General features: G+C 35.2%; 1 protein-coding gene across 1 annotated transcript; it reads right to left on the bottom strand.

The window, feature by feature from the left end:
* Positions 1-718: 718 nt before the first annotated feature.
* LOC125816189 (separase) lies at positions 719-23448 on the bottom strand. Its single transcript, XM_049495778.1, has 28 exons — positions 22746-23448; positions 22412-22589; positions 22227-22334; positions 20226-20387; positions 19741-20111; positions 19277-19382; positions 18988-19113; positions 17598-17891; positions 17363-17473; positions 17008-17229; positions 16773-16898; positions 16010-16144; positions 14995-15360; positions 14806-14895; positions 14202-14429; positions 13949-14072; positions 13318-13845; positions 13093-13227; positions 11020-11254; positions 7995-8109; positions 7157-7351; positions 5896-5951; positions 5580-5809; positions 5263-5500; positions 4570-4966; positions 3939-4208; positions 1400-1487; positions 719-1287 (listed from the first exon to the last, which is right to left on the bottom strand). The coding sequence occupies exons 1-28, from the start codon at positions 23399-23401 to the stop codon at positions 770-772; spliced, it is 6408 nt and encodes a 2135-aa protein (XP_049351735.1). The 5' UTR covers positions 23402-23448; the 3' UTR covers positions 719-769.
* Positions 23449-24245: the final 797 nt, after the last annotated feature.

The raw sequence follows: 24245 nt of genomic DNA, 5'->3' as shown, positions 1-24245 counted from the left end.
GCCCCAGTAGTTGAAACGGTTATATGGACTTGAATTGTGGACATGTGAAGAGAATAATTTTCTGGTAGACTGGGTACTTTTTTTTTTATCCCTTCCCTTGCTTTTTTAGCTCGGGCACTCTTTGTTCTTTTAAGGATAACCTCTCTCTGAAAAAAATATAAAAATATTTTAATTACCGATTCCATGCGGAGTTGCTTTTCCTTGCTCCCAGAGGAGATTAGGCCTTAAGCTGCTAATATCGTCGTCTGCTTGGATGGTTCAAAACAGCAAAAGCAAAAGATAGTTTTCCCTGTTCACATAATTAGAATATAGTGAACTGTTTTGTGCCACATAATCCATATTTACACCATTTAAGACCCACATAATAACTGATTTTGGTTCACCATCCAGTACCTGCACTGGAGGATTGATCTGGATTGGTGTTGCTTAGGGCCATTTGGGGAAAATGCTATTTTAGCAGAAAGTTGGATATTAATGACATTAAAATCTGAATCAAATTCGCTTTCCAAACTGATTTGACTAGTTCCAGCATTGTGTTGGTCCAACAGGTAACCGCAAAATAAATTTCTAAGCACGTATAATATCCTATCATAATAACTAGGTGATTGTTATTTATCTAGTCAATCAAATATTTGAACGTTTTCTCAGTGTAACTGACACTGATTACATTTACAATGGTAATGTGAATATTTAAAATGATAAGAGATTGTACAAGCAATAAAGAACAAGTGTGTAACATTATCGTATACATAACAATGTCAAAATAATACTACAAATCTTTTTTACTTATTATTCCTGTGGGGACACCATAACAAACTGGGGCTGCTCCAATCAAAAAAGGGAGAGTGCATGCCTCTCGAGCTTGCCCCATGAATGATCCAATCTTTGGTCTATGGTTACAGTGGTTAGTAGATATATTGTTATTATACATATCAGCTGTTGTATCTTTCTTTGTCTTTACCCTTTCACTTCTTTTTCTATCACTAATTTTTAAGGACTCAAGTTTATCTGAAAGTGTATCACATTGATCACACCTAAATGAAACATTTGATCTCTCTCTCAAAATAGCATCAAGCATGCTCTTCCCAAATCTGTCAATATCCTTGTCTGTCACTTCCCATAAATTAGCTACTATAACTGGTGAACCTGCGAATAGATAGCACAGGGGAGCACCTCGAGGAGCATAACATCCATGCAGATACAGTGATCCACTGCTGCACCCCATAAGCAGAGTAGCAGCGCAACTCTCTAGTTTTTTCACCTCATGCTCGGGGATATATTGTGCTCCTGAAATACCAGCATAGCAACATATGTTATTCCTAAAGGAGCGTGTAGGCAATATTTAGTAAAAACTAATGAACCATGATAATATCGTCAATCAGTTTATATTTGAGTGTACCGCTTCCGTGGCCGAAGTAAATAAAAAGATCATGACTCCTCAATGCCTCAGCTAATTCTTCTACAGCTGGTGCAGTTCCACACTTCCCCTGCACAACGAAGTTAAATGCTTTTGTTTAACATATCCTAGGAAGGGGTGACAAATCACATTATGGTTATACACTCCAAATATTACTAGAGCCACTTGGGATTTTGCAGATGACATAATAATGCTCATCATATCATATATCATATATATATATATATAAAAGAGAACCTTAGGCTCGCCTACGTAGTGCCACCACGAACCAGAATTCCCTTTCAATTTATTTATTTACAAAACTAACCTTTCTCTTTTATGAAAAGTTGTGGCTTTTAAGAAAGGATGTGACCTTTCCAAAGGGTTGCAACTTTTCCAAATAGTTATAACCTTTCCGATAAGGCACAATAAACATTTGTTCACACCACCCTTTGTTATCTATGAGAGATTTCCTCTCATTTTTAAACAACAAAAATTCTGAACCTCCTCTTCTTCTTCTTCTTCACAATTAAATATTTGTGTACTTTGCTCCTGTTGAGTGGCTCACTAACACCATTGTTTATGTTACAGATCCTGGTATGTATTTTTATAATCATTTATTTATGCTTATGTTATTAAGGATAAATGATAAGATGTAATAATTTTAATTTTCCTTTACATTATTAATGTTTCACACTACCCTTTATTGTCTATAAATAGAGGGGTTTCCTCTCATTTTAAAACAACGAAAATTCTTAACTACTACTTATTTTTCTTCTGCACAATTAAATATTTGATTATGAACTTCTTCTTCTTTTGCACAATTAAATAATTGTGTATTTTGCTCTTCTTGAGTGAATCACTGACACTATTGTTTTTGTATCATTACACTGATGAATAAAATTGTTTCATCCTGAGAGGATCTATTTCTTTAAACCTCGGGTACTAGAGGAAATAATTTTCTTAAGGAGACATTGTGCATTCAGTGGGCTTGATTTTTCCTTTCTGTTTCATTATATTGTTACAGATCCTGATATGTTTTTTTTACAGTCATTAATTTATGCTTGTGATAATAATTATTGTTTTTGAGTACATGTTTTGAACTTTGTTGTTTATGTTTCTGTAAAATTATTGTTATAAGTATTTGTTAGTATAGACTCTATGTAAATCCAACTACAGCAGATTCACAATTAACTTTTTACATAATACATTTCTGTACAAGATTTTCCAAAGAAAACTTTTCTTCTCCAAGAGATCAAGCCTAAAAAATTATATGATTTTTTTTTTGTTGTCATAATAATGTTAATATTAACAGGAGTAAAAAAAATATAGAATTAAAACTAGCAATTGATTACAATTGTATGATACACAATGATGACTATTCTCTCGCACCAAAGTACTTTTTTGAACTTTTTTTTCCATTATGCCTTACTTCTCTTTCACCCTTTTAAAGGATCCTTAATGTTTTGTTTGTGCCCAACTTCAATTCCAAAATACTATCATAACTATATTACATATGAAATTTTGATTTGGAAGATAGCATTTTAATTTTAAAACACATAATGACTACATATTACTTATTGGTATATCATATGATTATGAAACCTTTGCTCTTGATAAACACATTAGTTATATATATATTTATATATATTTTTAAAAATATTTAATATTTTGAAAGTAATTGATAGTGTTATACTAACGAAATTTGCAAAGAAGAAAATTGAGAAAAATATTTTCTTGACTCTCTAATTAAAGACACTATGTAACCATGCATATAGATGATAAAAATAAATTAACCATTGTAAAATTTCAAAAGCAAATTAATGAATCTGTAAAATGAAATTATATAAACTAGGAGAAAATAGTGTTATGATTTGTATTTTTGCATTTTCTTTTAATAAAACAAATGATAAACTACAATTGAATAACCTCTATACTCTTAAAAATAGATTTATATAAAAAATACTATAACATACAAGAAAAATTCTATTCTAATAAATTTAAAACAAGAATGTTTTAACCGCACGAAGCGCGGGCCCATTTACTAGTTTTTAATATAGGGAAAGACATGGTTAACAACTATGAATTCAGAATTGTTTCTTAGTTCATGATATTATATGCGTATATGTATATATATTGTTTTTTAAGAGAGCAACAATAACATACCCAGTGAAATTAGTTGGCTGATTGACTAATAAGATTATTTGTCCTAATTATTCATTGTTATAAGATAGTATATATCAGTGGAAACAAACTAAAATAATAGAACCACTGCAGTTTCCACTAAAATAAACTACTTTTTGCTAGTTATTCCTCCCATTTAAAGAAAACATATATCTCAATTTTCTGTTGAAATTCATAAAAGATAATAGGGCCCTTTTAGCAATCACAAAAAAGGGAAGAAAAGCATAATTTTTGTAGAGTATATATATAGATGAACCTTTCACATACATGCACGTTCAGAAAAGGCAAAATGTGATACTTAGTCTAAGGGTTTTCTTCCTTTTACTGTTCTAATTCCAGGAGTGAAGTAGAGAAGTACCTCAAAATCCTGATCTCTGAACCAGTTTTCAAATTCACTCTGTGTACTGCTGAGATCTCCACTTGGATTCAAAAGATAATAGGAATCCAGTGGATCAATCAGTGGAATGGAAGGTGATGATGGAACCTCTTGTTTCATAGGAGATCCCCCCTTCTGAACTTGCTGTTGATCTTGGCAACACTTGATCAGCGTTGCTCTGATGCTGCTAACTGAAGGCATGCGATAAACCTGCTGGTTTCTTAATACCGGTAGGTTCTCCCAAGGAAGCATCTGCAGAAGTTGTCATTATTTTTCTTACCAAAACCTTCTGTTTAAAGAGGTTTACTAGAATTTTGCCAATTAGGGAACAATTAAAAAGAATCTTGCCAATTAGCAGAGAAACTTTTCCAACTTGGAGAAGTTCAAACAGTTGCAGCACAACTGCGTAACTATGCACAATGTATAGGCTTACACGATACAACAAATTGCAATATTTAACAAATCTATCATTTCCCAAATTGCAACTTCTTGAAGCATGGGAGGACTTTATATAAGGAACTTCAGATATAATGAAGCACAAAGTTGAATCAAGACTCTTCAAGCAACCAATACTAAAAGAATAACCAGGAAGCAAAGATAAAAGTAAACACACCTGCACCTCAAGATCCAAAACAAGAATAACTGGTCTTCTACTCATGGATTCAATCTCTTCTATCTCTTGGGCTTCATCAATTATAGACTTGTATACTGAATCACAGAGACTTTCAACTTCTGTAGATGTCTTACATAACACATTGGAGTTTCCATGACACCCTCCATGTAGGTGACACCCTTTATTTATAACCATCTGAGAAATGCAATTTTCTTTCTCACAAGCGTACTTCGCACCTCCAAGAATTACTTTAAGAAGACTTTCATGAACATCTGCTCCAGCTTTACGTCTAAAATGATCATAGAGTTTCTTTACTAGTGAATCCAGGAGCTCGCATTCTGACAATTCCCCCAAAAGCAAGCATCTCCAAGGACCTAACCATGAATCCTCTAGATTCCTGAGGCATATAAATTAAAAATATATAATACTTTGATATACGTTATTTGAAAGTGAATTGGCATCATGATAGCAATGATAAGCATCACATCCAGTGACTTCACTCTTAACTACCAGATGGAAAGGTGAAGACATCAACAATTATACAAAATCATCATCACAACACCAATCTTGCAACTGAACTTTTCAAACAGTCAAAATTCCAAGAATTCAGTATTGAAGATCATCCACATTGAGGGAAATGATCTCTTGCATGGAACACAAAAGTAGATGAAGAATTATTTAAATAAGACTAACCGTAAAAAGTTAGCAAGGCGCTTATCAAGGTGTTTCCTCCACTTCCACCATGATGATCTGCTCTCTGTTGTATCTTCTAATAGGTGTACAGAAGAGGATAAGTAATTATTCTCTAATATATCTCTAAAGACTGGAGCCACATCATCGATCATGCTGGACACCCAAGGGCAATGCCAGTGCTTATCTTTGACTTCAAATGAAAAACTGGAAGTGAATTCAGCAACATCATCTGCAGCTTCTGATGGCATGAAAGACGAACAATTTATGTATACCTTTCATGAATTTACTGTTCAATTTAGAGTGTAAGACTGTATTACCATTTAAGATTGAATGCACCGGCAAAATTACAGTGATGGACTGACTAATCGAGCTCATGCGAGATAATAAAACCCATGATTGAATGGGGTATGGAGAATGCAACAATTCAGTCAACAAACTGGAAACAGAGCGTCCAAGCAAGCTAAGACAGACGATTGTACAAGAAGGAAGGCTCTCAAAAAATTTCGAAACAAAATCTTCAAGATCTTCAACTGATTCAGGTGCAATCCTGCATTAGAAGAGGAAGAAGATAGAACAGAAATGAACACATCTTCTTAGTGAAGGTGCTTAATTCAAGCTAAGACTAAGAAATACCTGAGCATGTTAAGTTCTTCTAAACCAAGATACGGTTGGCTCGAAGAACATGAACCCTGAAAACGACAAATCCATAGATATAAGTGCATCCAGCACGGTGCAAAGGAAAACTATAATATTAGCTTATGTGTAGGAGAAAAACTTAGATTTAATAGTAGGTTGTCTTTTAGGCTTTAGTGAGATTTTGTAGAAGCTTTGCTGGATCTGACTGTGGGATTACACTGGGTATATGTTGTTGTTTGCTGGCTGAGACTTTACCTTCGCGGTCTTTTGAGGTACGAACATAATGCTATGTTTATGTTTAGGGATCCAAGGTTGCTCCTTAGAGTCATAAATTTTTTATTTACTCTGTGAATACTGCTCAACATTTTCCTTGGAGAAAAGTGAGCTTCCTTGGTCTGACTTTTCTTCCCAGTTATTAATCTCATTTCTATCTGATTTATCATTACTCTGTTTGCTATCCTCAAAGAAGATTTTATACTCCCAAAAGATCTGCCCAAGGAATCCAATCCTTAAAACAATATTGCTACAAGGGGAGAAGGGTAAAGAAGATGCCATGCTTGGTTAGTGATTGTTGATCAATAACATGATTATAGCAGAATGATCACAGCAAAAGATAGTTATCGACGCTCATGGTCACAAACACAAGTGGATAGATTCAGAGGAAAATCCAATAAAAAAAGGTTGTGTGTTTACTTCTGACTAGAGATTTCAACTTCATTAAAATATATCAAGTTAACCTAACTCAGATTCAGGCTTACCTCACTTTCCTACCACTTGGGGGTTGTTTGTAGCTGGATAAGAAACATGTTATCCATGTATTAATTTTCGTACAACTTATACGACGTTTGGTAGGTAGATAGGAAATACGTTATTCATGTATAAAATTAATGTAAAAACCAACATAACTAATGCATCATACATGTATAAGTTATGAGGAAATCTATGCATTATTTTATGAAGGATAGAAGGTGGGAATAACTAATCCTTGCATAAATAATACCAACATAAATAAGTACATAGATTCACTCATAACTAACCCCTACATTTACTAACACTTGCATTACTCTAAGCAACTACTGAAGTCCTTGAACAAAAAAAAAATGGCAAGGCACTAGGAGATCATGCTGCCAGTATTACATGCAACCATGATGCAGAACACACAGCAACAATTAGGGGTTTAAACTGCAGAACAAGCACGGCGAAGAAATAACTTCTTGTAGTTCAGTTGTTGACGCAAACTAAACTAAAAAACACATACCTCATAATCCACATCATGTTCAGCTTTCTGCTTCTTCAACGGGAAAGAAAAGAAGTGTTGATTGAGATGAGTACCAATTGAAGCTTGATGGAAGAACGATGCCCATTGGCTCTCAGAGATTGCTTTGCTAGGTGCTATACTAAAAGACTTAACAGAAGTAGAAAGTACATAAACTGCCGCAAGCAACCTGGAAATCTGTTTGAATTGATATAAAAGTCAATTTCCTGGGAATCAAACTGTTTCAGAGGGTTACAAATTGGAGAAAAACACAATGAATTGTCATATTTTTATTTAACATCTCAACATGCACCCAAAGAATAAGCATACAATGATTTAATATTTACACATTTGCAGAGATCATTGCAGTACAAATCCACTACAAATGAATACCAAAAGATGATTTACATTTACAACTGCCACCTAAGGAAATCAACCCACACATGCAAGAACAGAAAGCTAAATGAAAGATATTAGAACCTTACTTTGTAAAATACAGTATTGCAACAATCCTTTTATTATTGACTTCAGGACATTAACCTTTGTTACTAGTTAGCAATTTGTTCTCTCAGAGGCGAAGAGCAGGTAAAATTACCATGTATTTGTTCATGCACCTTATGGTTTGTTTGCAAGCACGTAATATGAAGCCGCTTAGGGGAATTTCTGTATAGCATTTTGTAAATGTATATACCCAAAGGAGATAATTCAAAGTGAGTGAAAAGGAAGCAGTGATAAGTAAGAATGCAAGACCCTCAAAAGGTATATAACAGAAACAAGATTGTTGAAGTATACACTTAGCTAAGAGAGGAATTTCTAGTACAGATCAACCAAAGAAAGTAACCTTTTGAGAAAGCAAGGGAATCTCACGACTGAGAATGAAAGCCAGCTTCAGCCAACCAATAACTTTTGATAACTTAATGCATGAAAAATTACGGCATTCTTTACAGCTAGTTTTCCTGCATAAGAAAGAATTCAGGACAACAGAAAATATTATTACGAACTAAAACTTAATGTGAATGCATTACAACTTACTACAGGAAAAATGTATACAGTGAGGGAAATGTGGCAACCAACTCACATATATAGGTGACAAATGGACGATTTGGGTTGAATATGAGCAGGTCAAAATGGTTGAATTGATAAATGGTCAAGGTGGGCTAAACAATGGGTCATAGAGCCACTCAACTCTTACCAAATTTTATCTTCATTATTTATTTTCTTATAATTTGTTTAACTACTAAGCACACAAACAAAGCTTTTCTGTTCTTTATCAGAGCTATATTTAAAATATCAAACAAAAAAAGTTTTTTATTTAAAGATTTTGACAAAGCTTTTCATAGGTCAATTTGTGCTACATACTTGACCCAAATCAGCCAACAGTTAGATGGGCTAAATTTGGATGGGTCAAGATGTGCTAAGTTAATAAATAGACGGTTCAGTAAACCGTCCAACTTGGGTGGATTTGAGAGAAGTAACAGTGGGACCCAGGAAATTCTCCTATTTAGTGATTATTTGAAATCATTTAAACTTCAAAACAGAAAGATGGATATTCAATTTGGAAAGATATGACACTTGGACCTAGCTCAAGAGGAGAAGATTGCTCAATTTCATATAAGCAAACCGCTGGTCCATTCCAGTGTTTTGGGAAGCGAGAAGCGGAAAAAAGCGACGAGGGCTCGCTTCACAGAAGCGAGAAGCGAGAAGCGAAGCGCGCGCTTTTTTTAAGTAAAGCGATATTTAGTATAAAAATAAAAAAATATTAAATAACTGAATAGAGGTAATATATTCTTAGATTAAAAGTAAATAGATAGTCAATAATACTCATAAGTCATAACATATAAAGCAAAAAATCAAAAACATAATTAAATCACAAAAGAATCAAACTCCTATTCTTCAACAAGATCCTCAAACTCTTCAAGTGGAAAGAAAACAGAGCAGCAAAAGAATTGGAAAAAACAGAGCAGTAATATTAATTGAAAAAAAAAGCAGGTCAGTAATAGAGATTGAAAAACAGAGCAGCAAACAGAAATTGGAAAAAAAAAATGCAGCAATAAAAATATAGATAACACCCAGCAGCAACCAAAAAAAAAAAAGCAGTAGCAGCAGCCTCAAAGAGAAGAAGAGAAGGAGGAGAAGAAGAAGAAGAAGAAGAGAACTTACAGCAGTGGCAACCTGGCAGCAACCAAAAATAGAAAAAAAATCGCAGATCAGTTGCAAAGAAGAAGAGAAGAAGAAAACTTACGCAGCAGAGAAGAAGAAGGAGAAGAGCAGTCGCAGCAGAGAAGAAGAAGGAGAACTCATGCAGCAGAGAAGAAGAAGGAGAACTCATGCAGCAGAGAAGAAGAAGGAAAAGAGCAGTCCAAAAAAGAATTTGAAGTCGCAAAGAGTATATTAAGTCGCATAAGGATTTCAGCAATTAATAAAAAAAAAAAACTTACAATTTTAAAAAAAGAAACCCTAAACTGTTACCTTGTCAAAAAAAAAAAAAAAAAAAAACCCTAATTTGCGCTTTTTCAAATTAAGCGCGCTTTTTTTACGCTTTTGCTTTTCTGCGCTTCTCGCTTCTACAGTAGAAGCGAGCTCCTTTTCAATGTCGCCTCGCTTCACGAAATAAAAGCGCAAGGGCCTCGCCTCGCCTCGCTTCTCGCTTTAAGCGCGCTTTTTTGCGCTTTTTACAACACTGGTCCATTCCCCAATCAATGTGGACCTCTAACAGAAACAAAGCATACACAACCTTTGGAGTCGTATTCTAATAGTATATGAGACTAGAGAAAATAAATAAGGACTATTGAGCAACTTAAGTAGCCAACACACCAAAAGAAAGCAAGTCACTTAAAAAGTATTAAAAAGCTAACTATAAGCTACAGCGCAAGCTATTTACAGCAGCCCTTGAGTTGATTGTGTTTGTGTGTGTGTGAGGGGGGACAAAAAATAGTACCTTATTCTTTTACTTCTATAAGGAAAAGTCTCACTCTAAAGAGAGATATATGACCAGAATTTACAGAAGATGTGAAAGAAACATCAAGTAAATAGTCGAACACCGTTTTCTGAAATAAGCTACAAACAGAAATCATCTTAAAAGACAAATTACTGATAATCGGACTGAAGTTGATCCAAACAGATTGGACTGGATACGAAAGATTCAGATAGCCAACCCGAGCTGGAATGGATTGAGGCATAGTTGTGCTATTCACAGAAATGGTCCCACTGCCCTACACAATTATGTTGCTAGAAGCTCCAAAGGAACCCCCAATGCAGAAGAAATGCCTGTACTTGGAGATTTTACAGGTTCTCTCTAACCAAATACACCAAGTGGTGGCAGAAACATTCAATTGGCAAGCCAATTTTGCCTCTATCTAAATCTGTTGGAGTCAACTACATGAATATTCTGCATCCATTCTGCTCTATTCAGGTCCATTTCATTTCAGTACTAAATAATTGTTGTTTCATGCAAATTACGGGTTCCCCAAAATTAAGGGAAATAAAGTTCTTAAAACCACAAAAGTCTACTGACAATTCACTCCAGTTCTGTAAATACTTGGAATAACAGTAGTTTCTGGACGTTTTTTAATAGAAGGATAAAAGCGTTAATTTGTTAAGCACTTGTTGAGTCTCCCACCTCCGCTAAGGGATGGGGGACTTGGGCAATCCTCACCCCTTCAGCTAGCTTTTGGTTAAGTCATTTCAAGAACAATCTAATTAACAATGTCTCGGCTGCTGAAGATTGTCAAATGCAACAAATAAATATCGCTGTCGCATTTACACCAGTAATTTGAATTTCAGAATTCATAATAGCAAGTTAGAATTTGTCTGAGATTCAAGATACGCAAAGATATGACAACTTGCATATATTTCTGCAGGCATACCTGGTTCCTTTGCAAGTATAGCTATTCAAAATGGAATAGCAAATGCGGTAAAGTATAAGTGAATGATCAACGGCCAATTCAACCGCCCAAATATTGTGTCCCATCTGGTCAACCAAGGACATTAGTGGCAGAGAAGAATACTTGGGACAAGACGGATCTGAACTGAACAGCGAAAAGCTTTGAAGAACAAGCTTTTGTGCTTCATGGCTATCACCAGAAAGACCTAAGCATTTTTCTGCCGCAGACAAGATAAGAGGTAAGGCCAATGAAGAAGTTGAAAAGCATAATGAGAGCGAAAAAGATAAGAGGTATGTCATTGCATGCTTCCAACACTGCCAGCTCAGTTCAAGCATTCAAGTTTAAGCAGGCAATCATTTAGGCATGGAATGTCTACCATGTCTAGAAGAAACTAGGGCCACAAGTCGATCACAGAGTTCACTGCTTAAATGAAATTGAAAGCATGAAAGAGCAGCATAAATTAGCTCAAACATGCACACAAGCAATATAAAAAAATAGACAAATTGAATGGGTTTTGTCAAAATATATGAATGTGTTTTAAAAAAATGAGCTAACTTCAACTTAACATTATCAAAATACATATGGCTACAAATTACGAATATCAATATGAATGATCAGTTGCACATGTAGGTGCATCGTTTTTATGACAAAATCTCTTTCTGAATTTAGAACCCTCAGAGTTGGACAATTTAGAAAGACATAATAGCTCCTGTAACAGGTCTACAGTTTTTATAATCGCCCCACAAGTGTTAAGTGATCAAAGGCTGAAAAGCTTCGCCACGTGTGCCTTTAAAAGAAAAAAAGCACAAGAATGCAACAGCAAGAACAAAGGTGTTTCTTTCCAAAATTAAGAGCTCAATTTACAGGAAAACAAAATCATTAACCAGACAGGGAACTAGTACTAACTACTAGTAACATCAAATTTGCAATTAGCCTCACTAATTTCAGAATCCATTATACAACAATGACAACATTAATCCCAAAAAACTATAGTTAAATATCATCAAAATACAATTTCCACTAACACAAGAAAAGATAACTGCAATTGAAAATTTGATTCTCTTTGTAATGAATCAACAACAACAACAACGACATACCCAGTGTAGTCTCACAAAGTGGGGTCTAGGGAGGATAGAGTGTCCGCAGACCTTACCCATACCTCACAGTACAAAGGTTGTTTCCGATAGACACTTGGATCACTCTTTGCAATGAATCAACCATTGAAAAGAACCAGTGTATAATATTGGCTTCCATATTTAATTGCTTTAGGAACTGTTCTAGTAGTTATCTTTAATTGCAAGATTCATTTTCAAGTTTTCCAAAAACTGAGTCTTAATTAGAAAATAAAACAAGATAGAAATAGACAAGAAAACTAGATCATTCCCAGTACTCAGACAGCAAAAGGCACTAATCTTATCCTCTCTTTTTATTTCTCATCTTCAAAAGTTAATTCAAATGCTTCTAACTCAGATTGTTTTAAGCTTCATTGCACGAAGCACACAATTCTTTAAGCCATTTCGCTTTACCACGAGAAGAGATGAGCCCTGCTTCGACATCACTCGGTTGCTTTTAGCAACTGTCCACTGCTATTGAAACATAATAATGTATGACTCCAAGCTCTTATAACATGGACAACACAAACTTTGAGAAATACTAATAATTTCTTATATGTTAGTGGTATCCATGCCAGCAGTTCACTGAAATGAATATTCCACAAGGCAGCCTGCAATAGTACAAAAGCACAGGAGTAAACTCCCATCAAGACTGAAGCCGATGGACTCACATTGAATTTTGTAACCTGCTGAACTTGGAGCTTCAGGATACTCCTACACCTCAACACAAGTAATGTGACAATTTACTCATTATTTTTTCACATTCAGGGAGGAGCTGTGAGTTTATTACTAGTAATATATAAATGGGAAATAGTTTTTAACGAAATTTTGAATTCTGAGCATGTATCATATGTCGCATACTGAGAAACCAGCCCAGAGCCACAGCTAAAGAAAGTGATAAGAAAAATAAGCACAATCACATCCAGAAAGAACGTCATGCTACCTGTAGTAGTTAGAAGCCTCAGCGAAAGTTGTCTGCGAACAAGCTCCCATTTCAAGTATACAAAATTACTCAAAGACCCAGATCGGAGAATCTCAAGAGGAAGATGGTGCCAACACTTCAATTTGTAGCACATACCTGTGAATTAAATGACCAAAATTGGCAATGAAAAGCAATTTCTATCTTAACCTCCAGCTGAAAAGAAACATATTAGTAAAAGGTGCTTACAGCCTATGTCTTCAGCATCATTAGCATGTTCATCATCCATAGAACTTTCACATTTTTTCATAGAGTGATATCTTGACCGCGTCATCCTTAAATTATGTTCGGCCTCTTTCTTGGTCTTCCTAGTCCTTCTGCCTTCAACAGCATTTTCCAGCTTGTCTTGGGATGGGAACTCCTTCAGATCTGAAGGATCTGTTGAACCATTTGCAAATGAATACGTAGCCTGGTGCTTGGTATGCTGGGAACTTGCTCCTAAAGAACAACCAACAGAATCCTCCCAGCCAAAGTTATTCAGCTTCTCAAAGGAAGATCTATACTTCTCTTTAACACTATAGACAAATTCCACTGTGGAGGTAGCATTACAATGTTGGCGTCTCCATAGATCTCCTAGAAGCAGATCAATTGAAACTTCCAGAATAATTCTGCATTTCAGGCAAGAGATATCATCATAGTTTTCAGCCAATGTTTGCTTAGCAGTATTTAGTTCCTTTTCTGCCAACTCCAAGAGATGTTGTTTAGCATATAGTTTTCCTGATGAATATTAAAAGACGCTAAGTTGAAAATCCAGAAAACTCCAGAAAAACATGCATTGTGTTATACAAGAAAAAGCAAAGAAGTTGGGAAAAAGAATTACCTAACATACAACAGAATGAAATTATGAAGAGTGGCAAACTCTGAAAACAAGAGATGTCCTTCCCCCAAACTAGAAGTGTCTTAGCCTCAGTTCCATTTCCAAGCATCTCATGAACAGTTCCAACCTGTTGTATTAGTTTATGCTATCATTGTCAATTAGATTCTCCACAACACATCCAAATAAAATTAACGAACTACTTTTCTGTATTTTATAAATATTGACAATTATAAAAATAAATAAAATAATGATAGACCTGTAAAATGCTTTCCAGATAACATTGGAGGATATTCCAAGGAGTAAGCATAGAACCATCAAAGTCAAATGAGACACTTGCAGGAAACCAAGCCTTTGCAGCCACAGAATCATATATCTGGAATTTTGTAAGACCATATACCTCACCCTGCTGCTCTATCTGATATTGGAAGTTTTCTTGAAGAAGTTTACTTCGTAAACGATGGGCTTCTTTTGCATAAGCAAGAGCCTACAGGCATTGTTGACATTAAAGAGCATCACAACAATTTGCAATCAGTAGACAGTAGCATGCTCAATATTAGAAAATAACTTTCAAGTTTTGAAACAAAAATGTCCCTCCACCCCACTTTATGGTTCTATTTTCATATAATAGATGCCAAATCTTCTCTTGGAGCATGGATCCATGTGGTCTCCTAAGGTATGTTACCCCAAGAATAGAAGCCAAAATAAAAATCTCAAGCGGGGGCACCCACATTGGATCTACTTTCCTCTAGCAAAACATTTTAAGAGTTCCATGAATGAGTGATATTGATTCAAACAAACACGGAAGAAAACTTGAAGTTGCAGCCCTATAATCATGCAAAATGCTATAGCCATTATTTTACCTCAATCAGTCGTCCATTTAGAATCAGTCTCTCACTCAAGTCATAGTAAAGATAAGCAGAAAGAAAGGCTGAACCGCTTGATAAAGGAACCTAAGAACAAACAACAGCTCAAATTAGAGCAGGTACAACCACACTCCGTTAACTTGAATAAATGCAACGGAATTTGCTGTGTCTACGTTAGAAGCTTACAGCATGAATGAGCTCTGAAGCAGTGAGCTTAACTTTATCCTCTGTAATGTCACAGTGGAAAAAGCTTTGATTACTATGAGACGCTTTAGAAGAAAGAGAAAGGGTTAGAAAGAAGCTCTGCTGAAACCCAACTAATTGTGGTTGAGATTCTTTCATGCACTTCATCCAGTATTCAACAGACTTGGAAAGTTCACCACAATGGTTCGACAATGTTTTGATGAACATTTCATTCACAGGTGATGTACAGAGTGCATGCCTAAGTCTTCTATATCTCCATAGTAACGACACAGACTTCTCTAATGGAATATTCTTCATAAATATGTGTATCATCATCTCATATATGTCTGGATGAATTTCCAGGTAGCCCTGAAAAATGGAAGCACAAGATGATAGAGTTTATGGAAATTGGCATATCTCAATACCAAAAATTCAGCATTCTTCAAAAAAATTAGACACACACAAGCATGTTTATCATTAAGGCAGAAAAGATTAAGACCAATCATTATTATGTTTCGGAGAACCTTTGGAGAAACTTTTAGGAATGAAAGCTATTGTTGAACCAGAAGAGTAATTTTACACATTTAAATAAGTGAGCAATAAGTAACTCTTGAAAAATTCCTGGATTTTTTTTAAAAATCTACTGCGAAGAAGCTTTCTGGAAGCCAACCAATGATTATTTATACTCAAAAAGCATTTCTAGTAAATCCTTATAAACATTTATCTGTCAAGAAAATTACATCGTAGGAAGGGATTCCTAAAAACCACTTCCCGAAGTGAAAGTTGCTCCTTATGGGTCCTACAACTAGGATGATCATTCACATGAAACAAAGCCAAAAATAGTATCACAAACTTCCCGAAACTGATGCACGAGCCATCAAAGTTATAAGACCAGTCAGAGCGACTAGAAAGAGAGAAGTTTGAAGGGCAAAAAAATGTTTTATTCAAATGAATGTGATACAAGGCCCTTTTACCATGTTCATGGCAAATACAAAGTGACATCGAGATTAGAGATTACCTTCAATGATAACAAGTCAACAATCTGATGCAACATATTCAACATAGTTTCAGACATCCTACACTGATCAGGTGCATGGCAGTGGTTCAGACTCATCCAAAGTCTAGCTGCAGCACGTATATCTTCATAAAGTCTCTGTTCAAAAAGGAAAGACGGCGAATAAAATAACAAATCAGTATTCAGAACCACAGGAAGGGTTTTCAGAGTCAAGAGAAAGGAATTAACTAAACATAGGAAAAACAATGAAAAGAGTATATTAATTTGTTCGTTTGTTGTGAGATAGAGTTGAAAATGATAAGAAAATTTTCAGATTTCTTCTCTTCTTTAGACCAATCAAATCGTGAAAGAAAATGGACCTTGGACCTGACTCAACCCAAAAAACAAGCTCACGAGGTAAGGATTGCCTAAGGGCATATAATGAGGAGAAAACATTTCACTCCATCAACCAATTGGGGACATATAAGGACCCAACATTGGGTAAACCAAGGATAGGGATATGTCTTGCTCTAATACCATGTAAAAAAAATAAACCTTGAGCCTAACTCAACCAAAAGCTAGTTCATAAAGAGAGAACTACCTAAGTTTATACAAGGAGACAACATCGCTTAACCAATGCGGCATAATCTAACACATTTAAAATAAACAGAAAAGGAAGAACTCCCTCCGTTTCCTTCCAAGTTCCAAATGGAAGGTCATTAGCCCAACTGTTTCCCCCCCAAGGAAACATATCAATGCAGGAGATCAGCCTGTTACGCTGTAATACCTTTGAATCTGGTTCAATCTCACTGGTACAGAGTGCACGTGCACAATATGCATAGGCTGCCAGATGAGAAGCTGAATTAGTGCAGGATAAATTTTCTCCATAGTTTTTCCATTTTAAAGTAATTTCCTGCAAAAGGTATAACCTGACATAATTAACAACATCAACTAGACAGACAATCAAGCTCTGATGACCGTAACTCAGTAGATAAAGAGGCAGACACAAACAAATAACTTACAACTGTAGCTATTGCCTCGGATAGACACTGAATGCAATCTTTCAGATATTGAAATCCACGGGCTCTTAACACCTCTCCCTTAACCATAAGGGATCTACATCTCTGTAAATAGCTGTCCTTGGAGACATATACTTCTTGTAAAAGAAGAGCTATAATTTTCAAACACATTTCCTGACATAATCTTGGATTTCGTACATTCAAATCTCTATATGCCATAAGCTCCTGATGAAGTATAAGAATCAGTTGTTAGCAGCACCTATTGTTGAGCAAACAAAGCACATTAAATCAAATATAACTGCTGAAAGAGGTTATAACTATTAACAAGCACAGCCAGGAAGAGTTTGTGTGTTAGAACCTGCTCCAAAATGATTCCAAGAGCCTGTTTTGATTCTACAAAAGGTGACATCAAAGAATACAACATAGTGGTACCTTCTTCAATATCCACATCGTTAACTTTCAATTCCATCTGAAAGCAGATCCACATCAGAGAAATCCATTAACAAGAAGCCAGAAAGACCAATATAATTTTCACTACTGCATAAAATGGAAGGATGGTAAGAGAGGCAAACAAGCAAAGCTTTGGATTTTACCTTCACAAACTGTTTCACTACAGATATGGGACTTGGCAGTTTTTTGAACAAATGCTGTGCAGCAGACCAACTTTTAAGGCTATCAATGAGGATTTTTTGTACCTTACAATCACCACTATGTTGGAGCACCTCCAAAAGAAAAGCAGTTTTCTCACACGCCTCATCAACGAAACCAATCACATCATCTTCTGACAGATCATTCTTAAGTTTATCTGATTCATGTTTAAATGATTCACACAGACATAAGAGACGATTCCAAGATGCTTTGCAGCATAGCTTCAAAGCTTTAGCAGCCTGGAAAGGAAGAAACGGTATAATCAAAAAATGGACTGGAATATGCAAGGACATTTTTTCCCCTAATAACAGCTGATACACCATATATTTTTTTGGAAATCAAGGATACAGTGGTACGAGCCTATAGAACCGATCCTGTCAAAGTAAGGTCGTTACTCCATATTAACGTATTTATGCACTATGACTGTGCAGAGCGATATTCAGAAAGAACGTCAATAAAATGATGGTACGGAGGAACTAGTTCACCACTTTTAAAGCGTTCTAAGTACAAATAAGAGGAATAGGAAATTAGATCTCCCTAGGCTCATCTTATCATTTCTTAGGAGTAATAACAATTGGAGAAATAACGAAGGTAATGAAGTCAGGGAAGTGTTGGCAATATCATATGCTGTTTCTTTGTGTCAAAAACTTTCACCCATTAAAAATTATTCCATGTTTTTCTTTTTTTGATAGGTAAATTAATTAGTGTTGGCAGTAGGATTCAAACTCCCGCCACTTAGGAGGAAAAATTATTCCATGTTTTCTCTCCTTTACGGAGTAGATTTCCAGACATAAACAAACTATCTCAGTTTCCTATCTCTTTAGCTTTCCAGCAGATGTTTGTCACTTTCATCCATTCAAAATTTCCAGAAGTGCATCTGCAATTAAGTTAGCTTATGGACCAGATCCCACGTTGGTTTATGTAGCCTCCTATTGGACTAAGAGCATCTGCTGCTAAACATCATCACATGTCCATTAAAGTTCACTCTAACATAAAAATCTTTCAGAACTACAACCCATGCTTTTCCCCCCATGCAACTCTATCTTGTGATGTTCTGGATACAACTGGCACTTCTTAAACGTGTATCAAGACTAGCTCATAGTTCCACAATATGCCATAACACAGGCATGTTCCTTCTCTCTCATCCACCCAATATTACTACAATACTCGATGACCTAAGTGACTTCATAAAGGTAATTTTGCTTCAAAATTGACAAAGCATCAAAATTTTGAAAGTGAATATTAAACACGATCATCTTCATTATTAATAAACCAACCATGTGGAAAGTAAAAACAGTGGAAAAGGATTAGAAGAATCTCTACAGCTGCCCATACCTCTTTCATTTGCTTGTTTCTGTACAATACGACAGCAATGTTGTAAAAAGAGGTGAAGAGATACTTAAGTCCATTGACTTGAACTCGCTCACTTGAAATGAGATATTTGAGAAATCTAACAGTTTCCTGCAAGTACAAAGAAAGAGAGAAGATAAAATTCATTGTTAAAGTGGAGCTAGTCTGTTTCTATTATTGAATGATATATAATATATCATATGGGATAGTATTAGTGGTACATGATGTCAACAACAATCTTAATCAACTTAGTAGCACGAACAACAACAGAAACCTTGATATCACGTTTTGTGCTTAAAGAGAGAGTGAAAGCAGCGACTGCTACAAGAAGTAACACTTTGTTGTTATCTTCACAAGGATCTTGCTTGCTATCAGCGGCACTGCATTAAAAAAAGTGAACAACATAAGGTTTACATAACATAGCCTATGGAGAACTCGATTAAATAGAAGTACCAAGACAATCTTAAAGATAAAAAAACCAGTAAATAGCTAAATCAATTTTAACAGAGAAGCTAAAAGATCAATTTAAAAATGGAAACTGAATTTGTTCACAAAATACACAACATACCGAGTCCAACGAACCTAGCAATGGCTCTAGAATTCGTAATTCCATGTCAAACTAAAACTTTAATTCGTTGTATGTATAATCTAGAGAAGTATAATAAGTTCAAATATCAAAATGTAAGCTAAACCAAACTTAGTAGATTGCAGGACTTGTGCTATATGCTAGTGGTGTACCTGTTGTGTAGGAAGACATTAATGTACTGCTTGAACACATCCTGGATGATTTCTAGGTAAGTATTGCAGGATCCAGCCTCTGTTACACTAAGAATTTCTTTCCTTGCTGAGATAACATACTCCGCAAATGGCTGGCACAGAAACCTCAATGCATCAAAATAAGAAGGAATATAGAGCATTCTCTTCTGTGAGCAGTTGCCTCCTTTTCTGTCTATTTCAAAATAAGATTTTGAAAAGTTGAGCAAACTACTTAATTTCTGCAGCACATCATTGCAATCCAAGGAGAGAGCTCTTGAGTCATGAATACAGGACTCATTAATTAGCAATCCAGTAGCATAAAGCCCCAGAATCAAATCAGTGGGTAGCTCATCCTTCAAAAGAACCAATTCTGTCATAAGTAGGACTTTCCTTAACCAAAGTCTTCCATAAATTCATAGGACTCGTTAAAGAAATAAATAGCATCAATAAACTGCTAACATGGTTACCTGAGAACCTGTTAATTCAACATAATATTTTTTCACGTGCGTGGCTAATTCTTTTAATTGGGCAGCCAGGATGCTACAAACATTTGAGTTAACACTTCGGCATTTATGAGCACAATAACAAACAAGCTCCAGAATTTCTACTATAGTGTTCTCCTGTCCAACCTGACATGTAAAATTAACACAATTTCATTAATCATACTACAGATGTAAGGACAATTCTATCATCAAATAAATAACATAAACAGTGAAAAACAAGTTCTAGAATAGACCATTGACTTAATAGTGCATTGTAAGAAACATTCTTGAGATTATCTTTAGCAGAAAATGAGTTTAAAGATAACCATTAAGATAATGATTTGGATCTAGTCATTAACCCAGGAAGAAGAAAAAAGCATTTCAGATCAGAAAACAGTGCCATCTATCCCACATTATCATATATTTCATATTTGGGCTGTCGCAAGGATGTTTATAGTTTCTTTTTTGAAAAAAAAATATAGTGATGCTCATATCAGTTTGTGCGCACCTCGACTAATGAACTGGATACCTACTATCTCCCACCAACACAAGTATCGTGTAGCTCTATCCAGTATCCACCAAAGCTTAGACGAATGGGAAGAAATAACCTAGCGCTTTTCTACCTCTGTTTGATTTGAACCTTGGTCTCCCATGGTTCATACATCTTGTTAACCACTACACTCTTGGGTGCAGGATGTTTAAAGTTTACAAACTAGAAAGTTCCTTCCTAGTCATCTATACCTTTTTTTCATAACCGTTACATTAAATAAATTGGAAACAATAGCCAGTTTATACTAGTAACTTACTAATTAATGTTCAAAGTTCTCAAAAAAATTACTTTATCTCTACTGATGGATCTTCTCCCATTTAAATATAATAAAATTGCAACTTCAAGGTAAAGAAAAACCTAAGTATCTCTATAATAGGCAAGTGGAGGGAGTTAATTGTCTTTTGAGTTACTCTGATAATTGGTAATGTTGATAAGTGAAACTAGATTCTTTTGACCAATTATCAGAGTAACTCAAAACGCAATTCAAAATGGAGGGAGTAATATTTAATAGGCAAGTCAAGGTTTGTGTACAATCTATCCACTTGTGGGATTTCACAAGGTATGTTGTTGTTGTTGTTGTAAATCATGGTTCATTTTGATTTAGCATAATTATGTTAGAGATTCAAAAGTGTATTGATCATATTGCATTATGCAGTAAATAGGGTCACTGAGTCCTACCTATTTATAATTTCCTTTGTTTTATATGGAGCAAGTAAAGTGTAGAAGTTCATTTGAAAATAATAGTTAAAAAAGACATAAGTAGAAACATATGAATGTTTTAGGTAGTTGAGCAGTCCTGAAGAAGGTGAGTTAATTTCTACGGTTTCCTTTTCTTTTTTTATAATATAATGGCATCTCTTTTAACTTAATTTCTATTATTCTTGTGGAAGTATTATTTACTGGTTTTAGCAAATGGTACTGTATGCAAACTTACTCTGGGATTTGCAGGGATTCCAATAGGACTAAGTGGAATTCAAAATATTTTTTCATTCCTGCTTGTTCCCTTTTAAGTCTCCACATCCTTTACTGGTCACATACTACATTGAACATCCCAGATCTGCACCAAAAACAGCGACCTCAAACATCTGTCGCTTTACTAGATCACATAACATTTGAAGCCTTGTAACCTTATTGCTGATCCAACCTTGATTCAGCAACCATATAACCAGAATAAGCAATGGGTTTGATGTACTTAAACTAGACTATTGTATACTTCAAGTCCCCCCCCCCCCCCCCCCCTTATTTTGTGCTACAGAAAACTGTGAACTTGCTTACTTACTCATCTAAAATAAATTATTCATTTGTATATGTCATTGTACTGTCTCCTGTATTAGGAACCAGAGATAAAGTAATGAAAAGAATAAATACTGGATCCTACAAACAGCAGAAACATCCTTGTTCGGGGTCAATAATCTAAGAGAGGGTCAATATAATACCTTTATTTCTGCAGCCATGGTGTCCAGCACATATTTTAAGGTGTCAGCAATCCCAGAGAATTCATCATGTTTTTGTGAGAACAGAGAAGAGCATATCTTCTTTGCGAACTGTGCACATATACCTGTTAGCATGGACAGAGAAAGACATCTCTAGAATAGGCAAATGAAAAATATGAGAGCTTCACCTTGAACAGTTGATCCTTAAGGGGTGATTGTTTAATTTGACACAAGGTTTCTATACAAAATTTACACACCAAGTCCCCATTGAATTTTGTGAAGTCCCCAACCATAATCAGTGTTATTCTGTTCAAATATGTCACAAGCACCCGATGCAATTTCTCACGAGCATTCGTATCCAAAACCCTGAATTATCCAAAGTTTGTAAAATTCAATCAGTCAAACACGTTTTCTAGCATTGCAAGAACTATAACATGGTCAAGATTTTCAAGTTTTTGGGTTCAAATATTTCAAGAAATCAATCAACATGATATATAAATTAAGTAAATGAATAAAACTCACTTTAACCACGGCACAACTTCTTTGACCAAATCAAGAAGTCCATCATATTCATGGACAGCCTTGTTCTGAATTAAAGAAGCACACTTAACAAGTGTAACGACAATCTCCACGACCAAAAGAGCAAATTCTTGATCCACATTCTCTTCATCCAATTGCGGCAACAACCGTCGTGTTGATCTTGACTTCTTGACTTCTTTCTTGGTTTTACCAATTGCATTCTCCCGAAGAAACTTAAGTTCGGAAAGTCCTTCACATTCCACTTCCTCGTATTTCCCCCATGAATCCAGACAATGAATGTACCGGACTCTTTGTGCTTGAACGGTGTAGGGTTTACAAGACAGCTGCGAGGAGATACTCTCAAGGCAGTTAAGGCATAACCTGTAAATATCAAACAAATGAGGGGCAGATTCGTCAGGGAGTTTGGGGGATTCAGATAGGCGTTTGGGCAATAGTGATAAGGATGTATTGAGGAACGAAAGAAATTGTTTGGCAAGTGAACGGATTGTAGTAACGTCGGTGGATTTTGATGGTTTGTTTGGTTTGGATAGAGTGGTGAATTCGTGGAGGTAATTAGAGAAGTTTTTGTAGGTATTGGTAGTGAAATTGGTGGAGGATTGAAGTTCTGTGAGTAGAACAGTGGCGGTGGAGGAACCCATAAGAGAGGCTGCGGCCGCCGGAGGGCAGGGCAGCGGCGGAGAAGACGCGGTGGGCGATTTCGGTAGTGGTCCAGAGAGAATATTTAAGGAGCGGGAAAGTGCACCGCTCGTTGTTCTTCAAAACATTGAATACTGAACGGAGAAATATATACACTTTTTTAAAGGAGTCTAACCTTTCTTGCTTGGCTAGTTTTCAGAAATTGACTAACGAGTATTATTTTAAGGAGTACTTACTCTTTTTTTTTAATTGTAGTAGTAATTTTTTTTCATTTAAGAAAAAACGTTTTAGAAAGTAGAAATTTGAGTTGGGATAAAATAAGCTAGAATATGGACTCATTTGGCTTCAAGAATACTTGGGAAAATGTGGATAAAATTTGAAAATTGGTATTTGGTCATATAACTTGACAAATATATTTGTCAAGTTCCCAAGTACTAGAAAAAACTAAATATTTGGGCCAAGTTCTAAAATTTGAAAAATTTTAAAAATTCAAAAATTACCCCAAATTTTTATATTTTATAAAAAAATACACATTTTTATTAATTTCAACTAATATTTGTTACTATCTTCTCCGAAAAAGTTTAAGTTCTAATTTGAGTGATAAAATTGAAAAAAAATGAACAATTTGTGTTTAATGAGTTATAATTATAACTGAAGCAGTGACAAGTTTGAGTATGCGATTAATGTATGTCTTGCCTATATTGTTAATTGTTATCAATTATATTATAAAGTCATTTTTTAACAAAACATATTCATTATAAAATGATTCTATAAATTTATGGGTATTTTTAATAATTTTTAAAACTTATAGGTATAAATCATATTTTTTTGAAACAGTGAAATATT

The sequence above is a fragment of the Solanum verrucosum genome, unplaced genomic scaffold (assembly GCF_900185275.1).
Source record: "Solanum verrucosum unplaced genomic scaffold, falcon-dt-bn FXZP01000261.1, whole genome shotgun sequence".
Lineage (NCBI taxonomy): Eukaryota > Viridiplantae > Streptophyta > Magnoliopsida > Solanales > Solanaceae > Solanum > Solanum verrucosum.
Note: the sequence above shows the minus strand (reverse complement) of the source record. Positions and strands in the feature narration are given on the sequence as shown.

What these genes read in the sequence shown, in the direction of transcription:
- LOC125816189 (XM_049495778.1), bottom strand. Translation starts at nt 23,401, where the DNA reads ATGGGTTCCTCCACCGCCACTGTTCTACTCACAGAACTTCAATCCTCC. An exon ending in TTGGAATCATTTTGGAGCAG is followed by an intron (nt 17,230 to 17,362) that starts GTTCTAACACAC and finishes ATACTTCATCAG; the next exon opens with GAGCTTATGGCATATAGAGA. An exon ending in CTTCAGAGCTCATTCATGCT is followed by an intron (nt 14,896 to 14,994) that starts GTAAGCTTCTAA and finishes GTTTGTTCTTAG; the next exon opens with GTTCCTTTATCAAGCGGTTC.